Source organism: Lutjanus erythropterus, chromosome 14, assembly GCF_056507025.1.
Source record: "Lutjanus erythropterus isolate fLutEry1 chromosome 14, fLutEry1.hap2, whole genome shotgun sequence".
Classification (NCBI taxonomy): Eukaryota; Metazoa; Chordata; class Actinopteri; order Lutjaniformes; family Lutjanidae; genus Lutjanus; species Lutjanus erythropterus.
This window is the reverse complement of record NC_139330.1, coordinates 2884884-2897576: the sequence shown is the minus strand read 5'-3', so window position 1 is coordinate 2897576 and position 12693 is coordinate 2884884. Positions and strand designations below refer to the sequence as shown.

Genomic DNA, 12693 nt, shown 5'->3' with positions numbered 1-12693 from the left:
CCTGCAGATGAAGGACTTCCAAACGCACTCAGAATCGTATGCACAAATCAAACTGTCTTTGACTTTGTCTGTATTCACACATATTCAGTATCACATACTTTACTTTACTCCTTTATCACAGAAGGAGTAGCTCCAGTAAAAACGCCTGAATGTGATATATTGTTGTGGGCTGCCTTTCAGCGAAGAGAAGTCTGATGTATAGAGCCATGCTAATGAAGTATGCTGAATGTCTATTGACTGTGCAGTGAAGGCCTTTATGGAGCACTGTGAAGGCGGCTGTCAGTCACACACACACACACACACACGTACGTACCTTGCTGCAGTAAGGACACTCTCCAAAAACAATGTTGAAGCTCTGCCTGCTGGAGGGGAGCGCTCGCAGCCACTGAAGGAAAAGGACAGAGGAGGAAAAAGACTACTTCATCAAATCACTACCTTGGATCTGACGTGTCAGTGTCAAGTGATAATAACGCTTGTTTCAATGCACACTTATTACTGCACACTTTAAAGGTATATTCAAGACTATCCGACACTGAAGGATTTTAAGGGCTTTCATGTGGAACTTTTGAATGTCCTCCTGCCACTTTTTCTATCTCTCTTTAAAAAGAGATCTCAGTATTCTTGAATACAGAGTATAGAAATGTCCCCGCTCAGGCAGATGGAGCTCATTTCCTGGGTGTTGTGAAGCTGCAGCAGTCCACCTCAGCGGTCCCTCAAGTAAAACCCCAGTGTGTGAACCAACATACGGCTGTGGACAGAGTCGGCAGCGACATGTACTTTAGCCAACCCGAAAAAAAAAAAAAAAATACAAAATATTAACAGATATCCTCCACAAATATCTGTTTAAGTGTAAGCTATATTTAGAACTTAACTTAGCTGTCAGACTGCTTTTTCTGAAGATAAACTGACATTATATGAGCCAAATATAGCTCTCTCCAAACTAGAGCTGCAAGGATTAATCAATTTGAGTCATTTTTTAAGAACAAAGTCAGAATTCTGTAATTTCAAAATCTTAAAGGTGAATATTTTTTTAGTTTCTTTACTCCTAAATGAGTAAACTGAATATCGTTGAGTTGTGAGTAAAACAAGACATTTGAGGACGTCATCTTGGACGTGGGGATATACTTTTTTTTTTTTTACATTTTCTGACATTTTAAAACAACTATTAAATCAACTGATCGACTATGACTATCATTTTACATTTCAGAAGACAGGTGTCGCTGGTCTCTCGCTGCCTCGATCTGTTCATTTGTTTACATTATTGTGTAACTTCAGTATTTTAAAGAACTAGTTTGGATTCACGAAAGCAACACAATAACACAAACAAACTAACCAGTCATGACAGCAGCAGACCAGCAACTTCTCTCCTCCTGACTTTTTATAGGGTGATATTTGGTTTCCTATTAGCAAGACGAGGCAGTGAAAATATTCTCAATATAGTGTATACTTAGCTGATTAATTAATTTTTTTGTGTCTTAAATACATTTTGTTGCTGACCCTGTCCACAGCAGTACATTGCTTAGCTTTCTACATGGGTTCTCCTGCTGTTTCTCCAGCTGTTTCCTCAAGCTGGAGGCGTGTTGTCTGCCATCTACTGTAGGTAATACACTGACCGTGGATCAGTAGCTCATACAACCACATTTCAAATAATCTGAACTGGTACATTCAGACCTTCAATGACCTTCAACACTGCAGTATAGTGACAAGTTTCTCTCTTTGAATTGTAACATTGACTTATTTTTTATATCTGGAACACTGATATGTGTATTACAGAAATGAAATTCAATGCGGTTGTTTGTCTCCAGCAAAAACTGATCGACTGCTGGAATAAAAACAGTATTTATATATAACAGTATTTTTGCACAAACCGGTTCAGGTTGTGTCCAGTGATCAAGTGAAAGATTATTCAAATGATCTTTTCTCTTCAGAGAGAATCAGTATATTTACATAACAAATAAACTACCAGTGTTCAGTGTTTGTGCTCGTTCTGGTCAGGGTGGGAAAAAAAACAAAAACCTGTGAACAACATCCAGACCATCACACAGCACCGAACAGGTCTCCAGCAGGTAACTAGTATTGATCTATTATGTTTTATGGATTTTAAAATAGGGAGCACCGATCCAACTCTTTATCTCTGGATACAGAGTCTGATAATCAGATCCAAGATATCAGCTAATTAAGAGTTTTGATCCAAAACAGTCTTTTACTAAAACAACCATCTGACAAAAATGTAGAAAATGTTTTAGTTTTAGACTCTATTAAGAACATTTTTGTTAACATTGGTTAACTGAAGGTCACAGTAAAGACTTACTGTGATGCACATGAAGGAAGAGAAGATTTAGCATCAGCTGATGTTTATACATCAACATGAACTCACTGCAGAAAATGGACAGAAACTAGATGTAATGTGGGCTGGTCAGGTCGTCCTTATTCTGGATTCATCAGATTAAATCATATCAGCTGATTAATATTCAATATATGAGTATTTAGGTCAGTACAACGATTGCCCAAAAATTAATTAGCACTAATTTAAATGCCAAAATTTCTCTGTTTCCAGTGAACATTTGCCTCTTATGTTCATCTTTTATAATAAATTGAATATATTTAGTTTTGTACCATTAAATTGACAAAACAAGCACTTTGGACACATCATCTCAATAATCTCAATCATCATTTTGAAATTTTTTCTGACATTTCATAAATAAATTAATCAAGAACATTAAGACCACATTAATCAATTACAAAAATGATTTTCCAAATCCACAATTTGATCTGACTTTCTGTCATAATTCCATCAGATTCTTCAGTTTAAACTTTTTGACAGTTTGGTCACTGTTAAACTAAAGATCCCTGTCACTGTCATTTACATCGTCAAATTCCTCTTTAAAAAATCTGTGTATATAGCATAAAGTGCTGCTAAGCTACGCTGTATCGTCTTTGAAGTGTCCACCCCCTGCCTGCTTGGTGGAGAGAGAAAAAAATTCTACTAGTAGAATCACAGATTCTGCCTTTGATTTAGAAATGAACTGAAATTGAAACCTTATTTTCCATTTAATATTGAAATTGTGACACTCCTATATAAACATAACTATCGTCAACACACTTATTTTGTCTCAGTTAATTAAGTAAATTTAGTGTTCGTGACAGACTGATGAAGTTGAACAAATATTTTTTAGAAAATAAAATGAAAAGTGACAGTTAAAGGGGCGCTGATGTCATCAGGGCTTTGGACAGCAAATTTCTAACAGCAAACCTGCATCACAAACTGCAGGTGTGGAGAACGAGACGAGGATTTGCTTAAAGGAGAAAGTATTTAAGGCCCTAGCGTTCGAAAAAGACTGCAGGGACACTGAACAGGAGCACAACATTGAGCCTGTAATCCCAAAAATAAAAGCCCACTGCTCTGAAAACACACTGGAGTTGTAGTTCAATGACTGACTGCCAGACTCCATTAACATATTGGTCAATTTAACTGTTATAAACATCTACTCCTTCTAAAAGAATGCTGTTAGACACTAACTCATCAAGCGAACATTCAACATTAATTTGAACTCTACTAAATGTTAAACTGGCAAACTAAAACAGTTATTCTGGCCTGAAATAGAAATTTCAAAGGAGAACACTGGTTAGAGCGTTGTTGGTGTTATTTGTCAGTATTTCAATTTAGCATGTTTCCTTTAACTCGGATGATTTATTGTGGTTGTTTTATGATTTAGCTGGGTAAGTTTAGAAAAATATCTACTGATTTTTTTGAGTGATATTGCCATTACGATATGATTTCTGATATTAGAGGTAATGATAATTTTTAATAATTGAAAAACATGTTAACCCTCTATGGTACACATTATGATGCCAGTGAGGGAAAAAATGTTTGGAGTGTTTTTATGTCTCAAAATAGACTAAATAAACATAATCTGAAGAAATTTTATTTTTAAATTAAATTTTAAATTATGTATGTATGTATGTATGTATGTATGTATGTATGTATGTATGTATGGTCATATGTATGGTCATATGTATGTATGTATGGTCATATGTATGTATGTATGCTCATATGTATGTATGCTCATATGTATGTATGTATGGTCACATGTATGTATGTATGTATGCTCATATGTATGTATGTATGGTCATATGTATGTATGTATGTATGCTCATATGTATGTATGTATGTATGGTCACATGTATGTATGTATGCATGGTCATATGTATGTATGTATGTATGCATGTATGCTCATATGTATGTATGTATGTATGTATGCATGGTCATATGTATGACCATATGTATGTATGTATGTGTGTATGTATGTATGGTCATATGTATGACCATATGAATGTATGCATGGTCATATGTATGTATGGTCATATGAATGTATGTATGTATGTATGTATGTATGGTCATATGTATGTATGCATGGTCATATGTATGTATGTATGTATGCTCATATGTATGTATGCTCATATGTATGTATGTATGGTCATATGTATGTATGTATATATGTATGCTCATATGTATGTATGTATGGTCATATGTATGTATGTATATATGCTCATATGTATGTATGTATGTATGCTCATATGTATGTATGTATGGTCACATGTATGTATGTATGTATGCATGGTCATATGTATGTATGTATGTATGCATGTATGCTCATATGTATGTATGTATGTATGTATGCATGGTCATATGTATGACCATATGTATGTATGTATGGTCATATGTATGACCATATGTATGTATGTATGTGTGTATGTATGTATGGTCATATGTATGACCATATGAATGTATGCATGGTCATATGTATGTATGGTCATATGAATGTATGTATGGTCATATGTATGCATGTATGTATGTATGTATGGTCATATGTATGCATGTATGTATGTATGTATGCTTATATGTATGTATGGTCATATGTATGTACGTATGTATGTATGTATGCTCATATGTATGTATGCTCATGTGTATGTATGCTCATGTGTATGTATGTATGTATGTATGTATGTATGTATGTATGTATGTATATATGTATGTATGTATGTATATATGTATGTATGTATGTATGTATGTATGTATGTATGTATGTATGGTCACATGTATCTATGTCTGCATGGTCATATGTATGTATGTATGTATGTATGCATGTATGCTCATATGTATGTATGCATGGTCATATGTATGACCATATGTATGTATGTATGTGTGTATGTATGCATGGTCATATGTATGTATGGTCATATGTATGCATGTATGGTCATATGCATGGTCATATGTATGCATGTATGCATGGTCATATGTATGTATGTATGTTCATATGTATGTATGTATGTTCATATGTATGTTCATATGTATGTATGTATGTATGTATGTATGTATGGTCATATGTATGTATGTATGTATGTATGTATGTATGTATGTATGTATGTATGCTCATATGTATGTATGTATGTATGCTCATATGTATGTATGTATGTATGTATGTATGTATGTATGTATGCTCATATGTATGTATGGTCATATGTATTTATGTATGTATGCATGGTCATATGTATGTCTGGTCATATGTATGTATGTATGGTCATATGTATGCATGTATGGTCATCAGTATGTATGTATGCATGTATGTATGTATGTATGTATGTATGTATGTATGTATGTATGTATGTATGTATGGTCACATGTATGTATGTATGGTCACATGTATGTATGTATGCATGGTCATATGTATGTATGTATGTATGCATGTATGCTCATATGTATGTATGTATGTATGTATGTATGTATGTATGTATGTATGTATGTATGTATGCATGGTCATACGTATGACCATATGTATGTATGTATGTGTGTATGTATGTATGGTCATATGTATGACCATATGAATGTATGCATGGTCATATGTATGTATGGTCATATGTATGCATGTATGTATGTATGTATGTATGGTCATATGTATGCATGTATGGTCATAAGTATGTTTGTATGTATGTATGTTTATATGTATGTATGTATGTATGTATGTATGGTCATATGTATGTATGTATGCATGGTCATATGTATGTATGTATGTATGTATGTATGTATGTATGGTCATATGTATGTATGTATGTATGCATGGTCATATGTATGTATGTATGTATGGTCATATGTATGTATGTATGTATGGTCATATGTATGTATGTATGTATGTATGTATGTATGTATGTATGTATGGTCATATGTATGTATGTATGTATGTACGTATGTATGTATCTATGTATGTATGTATGTATGTATGTATGTATGTATGTATGTATGTATGTATGTATGTTCATATGTATGTATGTATGTATGCTCATATGTTTGTATGTTTGTATGTATGTATGTATGTATGTATGTATGGTCATATGTATGTATGGTCATATGTATGTATGTATGTATGCATGGTCATATGTATGCATGGTCATATGTATGTATGGTCATATGTATTTATGTATGTATGCATGGTCATATGTATGCATGGTCATATGTATGTCTGGTCATATGTATGTATGTATGGTCATATGTATGCATGTATGGTCATAAGTATGTATGTATATATGTATGGTCATATGTATGTATGTATGTATGCATGGTCATATGCATGTATGGTCATATGTATGTATGTATGTATGTATGTATGTATGTATGTATGTATGTTTGTATGCATGGTCATATGTTTGGCCATATGTATGAATGTATGCTCTTATCTATGTATGCTCATATGTATGTATGTATGTATGTATGTATGTATGTATGTATGTATGTATGTTCATATGTATGTATGTATGTATGTATGCTCATATGTATGTATGTATGTATGTATGCTCATATGTATGTATGTATGTACGCTCATATGTATGTATATATGTATGTATGTATGTATGTATGTATGTACGCTCATATGAATGTATGCATGGTCATATGTATGTATGTTCATATGTATGTTCATATGTATGTATGTATGTATGTTCATATGTATGTATGTATGTATGTTCATATGTATGTATGTATGTATGTTCATATGTATGTATGTATGTATGTTCATATGTATGTATGTATGTATGTTCATATGTATGTATGTATGTATGTATGTATGTATGTATGTATGTATGTATGTATGTATGTATGCTCATATGTATGTATGTATGTATGTATGTATGCTCATATGTATTTATGTATGCATGGTCACATTTATGTATGTATGTATGCATGTATGGTCATATGTATGTATGTATGTATGTATGTATGTATGTATGTATGGTCATATTCCTCTATGGTACACATTATGATGCCAGTGAGGGAAATGTGTTTTTATGTCTCCAAATAGACTAAATAAACATAATCTGAAGAAATTTTATTTTTATATTTATTTTTATTTTTGGAAGTTTTTGGGGTTCGTTGCCTGTAGGCAACATTGTACCATATTGGTGCATAAGTGAAAAAGAACGTTTCTTTTCCAGTTTGAACATTGTTTATTTCATAAACATATGCAAAAATATTCAATAACATCAAGAAGTCACAATTCATTTTAAATTTTAAATTAAAAAGAATTATAAAAAGAATTTATGTATGTATGTATGTATGTATGGTCATATATATGTATGTATGTATGTATGTATGTATGTATGTATGTATGTATGGTCATATATATGTATGTTCGTATGCATGTATGTATGTATGTTCATATGCATGTATGTATGTATGTATGTATGTATGTATGTATGTATGTATGTATGTATGTATGTATGTATGTATGGTCATATGTATGTATGCATGGTCATATGTATGTATGTATGTATGCTCATATGTATGTATGCATGGTCATATGTATGTATGTATGGTCATATGTATGTATGTATGTATGCTCATATGTATGTATGTATGGTCATATGTATGTATGTATATATGCTCCTAAGTATGTATGTATGTATGTATGTATGTATGTATGGTCACATGTATGTATGTATGGTCACATGTATGTATGTATGCATGGTCATATGTATGTATGTATGTATGCATGTATGCTCATATGTATGTATGTATGTATGTATGTATGTATGTATGTATGCATGGTCATATGTATGACCATATGTATGTATGTATGCGTGTATGTATGTATGGTCATATGTATGACCATATGAATTTATGCATGGTCATATGTATGTATGGTCATATGTATGCATGTATGTATGTATGTATGTATGTATGGTCATATGTATGCATGTATGGTCATAAGTATGTTTGTATGTATGTATGTATGTATGTATGTATGTATGGTCATATGTATGTATGTATGCATGGTCATATGTATGTATGTTTGTATGTATGTATGCATGGTCATATGTTTGGCCATATGTATGAATGTATGCTTATATGTATGTATGCTCATATGTATGTATGCTCATATGTATGTATGCTCATATGTATGTATGTATGTATGTATGTATGTATGTATGTATGTATGTATGTATGCTCATATGTATGTATGTATGTATGTATGCTCATATGTATGTATGTATGTATGCTCATGTGTATGTATGTATGGTCACATGTATCTATGTATGCATGGTCATATGTATGTATGTATGTATGCATGTATGCTCATATGTATGTATGTATGTATGTATGTATGTATGTATGTATGTATGTATGCATGGTCATATGTATGAGCATATGTATGTATGTATGTGTGTATTTATGTATGGTCATATGAATGTATGCATGGTCATATGTATGTATGGTCATATGTATGCATGTATGTATGCATGGTCATATGTATGCATGGTCATATGTATGTCTGGTCATATGTATGTATGTATGGTCATATGTATGCATGTATGGTCATAAGTATGTATGTATATATGTATGGTCATATGTATGTATGTATGTATGCATGGTCATATGCATGTATGGTCATATGTATGTATGTATGTATGTATGTATGTATGTATGTATGTATGTATGTATGTTTGTATGCATGGTCATATGTTTGGCCATATGTATGAATGTATGCTCTTATCTATGTATGCTCATATGTATGTATGTATGTATGTATGTATGTATGTATGTATGTATGTATGTATGTTCATATGTATGTATGTATGTATGTATGCTCATATGTATGTATGTATGTATGCTCATATGTATGTATGTATGTACGCTCATATGTATGTATGTATGTACGCTCATATGTATGTATGTATGTATGTATGTATGTACGCTCATATGAATGTATGCATGGTCATATGTATGTATGTATGTATGTATGTTCATATGTATGTTCATATGTATGTTCATATGTATGTATGTATGCATGGTCATATGTATGCATGGTCATATGTATGTATGGTCATATGTATTTATGTATGTATGCATGGTCATATGTATGCATGGTCATATGTATGTCTGGTCATATGTATGTATGTATGGTCATATGTATGCATGTATGGTCATAAGTATGTATGTATATATGTATGGTCATATGTATGTATGTATGTATGCATGGTCATATGCATGTATGGTCATATGTATGTATGTATGTATGTATGTATGTATGTATGTATGTATGTATGTTTGTATGCATGGTCATATGTTTGGCCATATGTATGAATGTATGCTCTTATCTATGTATGCTCATATGTATGTATGTATGTATGTATGTATGTATGTATGTATGTATGTATGTATGTATGTTCATATGTATGTATGTATGTATGTATGCTCATATGTATGTATGTATGTATGCTCATATGTATGTATGTATGTACGCTCATATGTATGTATGTATGTATGTATGTATGTATGTATGTATGTATGTACGCTCATATGAATGTATGCATGGTCATATGTATGTATGTATGTATGTATGTTCATATGTATGTTCATATGTATGTTCATATGTATGTATGTATGTATGTTCATATGTATGTATGTATGTATGTTCATATGTATGTATGTATGTATGTTCATATGTATGTATGTATGTATGTTCATATGTATGTATGTATGTATGTATGTATGTATGTATGTATGTATGTATGCTCATATGTATGTATGTATGTATGTATGTATGCTCATATGTATTTATGTATGCATGGTCACATTTATGTATGTATGTATGCATGTATGGTCATATGTATGTATGTATGTATGTATGTATGTATGTATGGTCATATTCCTCTATGGTACACATTATGATGCCAGTGAGGGAAATGTGTTTTTATGTCTCCAAATAGACTAAATAAACATAATCTGAAGAAATTTTATTTTTATATTTATTTTTATTTTTGGAAGTTTTTGGGGTTCGTTGCCTGTAGGCAACATTGTACCATATTGGTGCATAAGTGAAAAAGAACGTTTCTTTTCCAGTTTGAACATTGTTTATTTCATAAACATATGCAAAAATATTCAATAACATCAAGAAGTCACAATTCATTTTAAATTTTAAATTAAAAAGAATTATAAAAAGAATTTATGTATGTATGTATGTATGTATGGTCATATATATGTATGTATGTATGTATGTATGTATGTATGTATGTATGGTCATATATATGTATGTTCGTATGCATGTATGTATGTATGTTCATATGCATGTATGTATGTATGTATGTATGTATGTATGTATGTATGTATGTATGTATGGTCATATGTATGTATGCATGGTCATATGTATGTATGTATGTATGCTCATATGTATGTATGCATGGTCATATGTATGTATGTATGGTCATATGTATGTATGTATGTATGCTCATATGTATGTATGTATGGTCATATGTATGTATGTATATATGCTCCTAAGTATGTATGTATGTATGTATGTATGTATGTATGTATGGTCACATGTATGTATGTATGGTCACATGTATGTATGTATGCATGGTCATATGTATGTATGTATGTATGCATGTATGCTCATATGTATGTATGTATGTATGTATGTATGTATGTATGTATGCATGGTCATATGTATGACCATATGTATGTATGTATGCGTGTATGTATGTATGGTCATATGTATGACCATATGAATTTATGCATGGTCATATGTATGTATGGTCATATGTATGCATGTATGTATGTATGTATGTATGGTCATATGTATGCATGTATGGTCATAAGTATGTTTGTATGTATGTATGTATGTATGTATGTATGTATGTATGTATGGTCATATGTATGTATGTATGCATGGTCATATGTATGTATGTTTGTATGTATGTATGCATGGTCATATGTTTGGCCATATGTATGAATGTATGCTTATATGTATGTATGCTCATATGTATGTATGCTCATATGTATGTATGCTCATATGTATGTATGTATGTATGTATGTATGTATGTATGTATGTATGTATGTATGCTCATATGTATGTATGTATGTATGTATGCTCATATGTATGTATGTATGTATGCTCATGTGTATGTATGTATGGTCACATGTATCTATGTATGCATGGTCATATGTATGTATGTATGTATGCATGTATGCTCATATGTATGTATGTATGTATGTATGTATGTATGTATGTATGTATGTATGTATGTATGCATGGTCATATGTATGAGCATATGTATGTATGTATGTGTGTATTTATGTATGGTCATATGAATGTATGCATGGTCATATGTATGTATGGTCATATGTATGCATGTATGTATGCATGGTCATATGTATGCATGGTCATATGTATGTCTGGTCATATGTATGTATGTATGGTCATATGTATGCATGTATGGTCATAAGTATGTATGTATATATGTATGGTCATATGTATGTATGTATGTATGCATGGTCATATGCATGTATGGTCATATGTATGTATGTATGTATGTATGTATGTATGTATGTATGTATGTTTGTATGCATGGTCATATGTTTGGCCATATGTATGAATGTATGCTCTTATCTATGTATGCTCATATGTATGTATGTATGTATGTATGTATGTATGTATGTATGTATGTATGTTCATATGTATGTATGTATGTATGTATGCTCATATGTATGTATGTATGTATGCTCATATGTATGTATGTATGTACGCTCATATGTATGTATGTATGTATGTATGTATGTATGTATGTATGTATGTACGCTCATATGAATGTATGCATGGTCATATGTATGTATGTATGTATGTATGTTCATATGTATGTTCATATGTATGTTCATATGTATGTATGTATGCATGGTCATATGTATGCATGGTCATATGTATGTATGGTCATATGTATTTATGTATGTATGCATGGTCATATGTATGCATGGTCATATGTATGTCTGGTCATATGTATGTATGTATGGTCATATGTATGCATGTATGGTCATAAGTATGTATGTATATATGTATGGTCATATGTATGTATGTATGTATGCATGGTCATATGCATGTATGGTCATATGTATGTATGTATGTATGTATGTATGTATGTATGTATGTATGTATGTTTGTATGCATGGTCATATGTTTGGCCATATGTATGAATGTATGCTCTTATCTATGTATGCTCATATGTATGTATGTATGTATGTATGTATGTATGTATGTATGTATGTATGTATGTATGTATGTTCATATGTATGTATGTATGTATGTATGCTCATATGTATGTATGTATGTACGCTCATATGTATGTATGTATGTATGTATGTATGTATG

At 31.6% G+C, this 12693-nt stretch overlaps 1 protein-coding gene across 1 annotated transcript in view; it reads right to left on the bottom strand.

Moving 5' to 3' along the window:
- fancl (FA complementation group L) overlaps positions 1-12693 on the bottom strand; it is a 48939-nt gene that overhangs the window by 384 nt on the left and 35862 nt on the right. The window contains exon 13 of the mRNA XM_084735477.1: positions 314-385. Within this exon, the coding sequence (XP_084591603.1) occupies positions 314-385 (72 nt within the window). The remainder of the gene's footprint in view (positions 1-313; positions 386-12693) is intronic.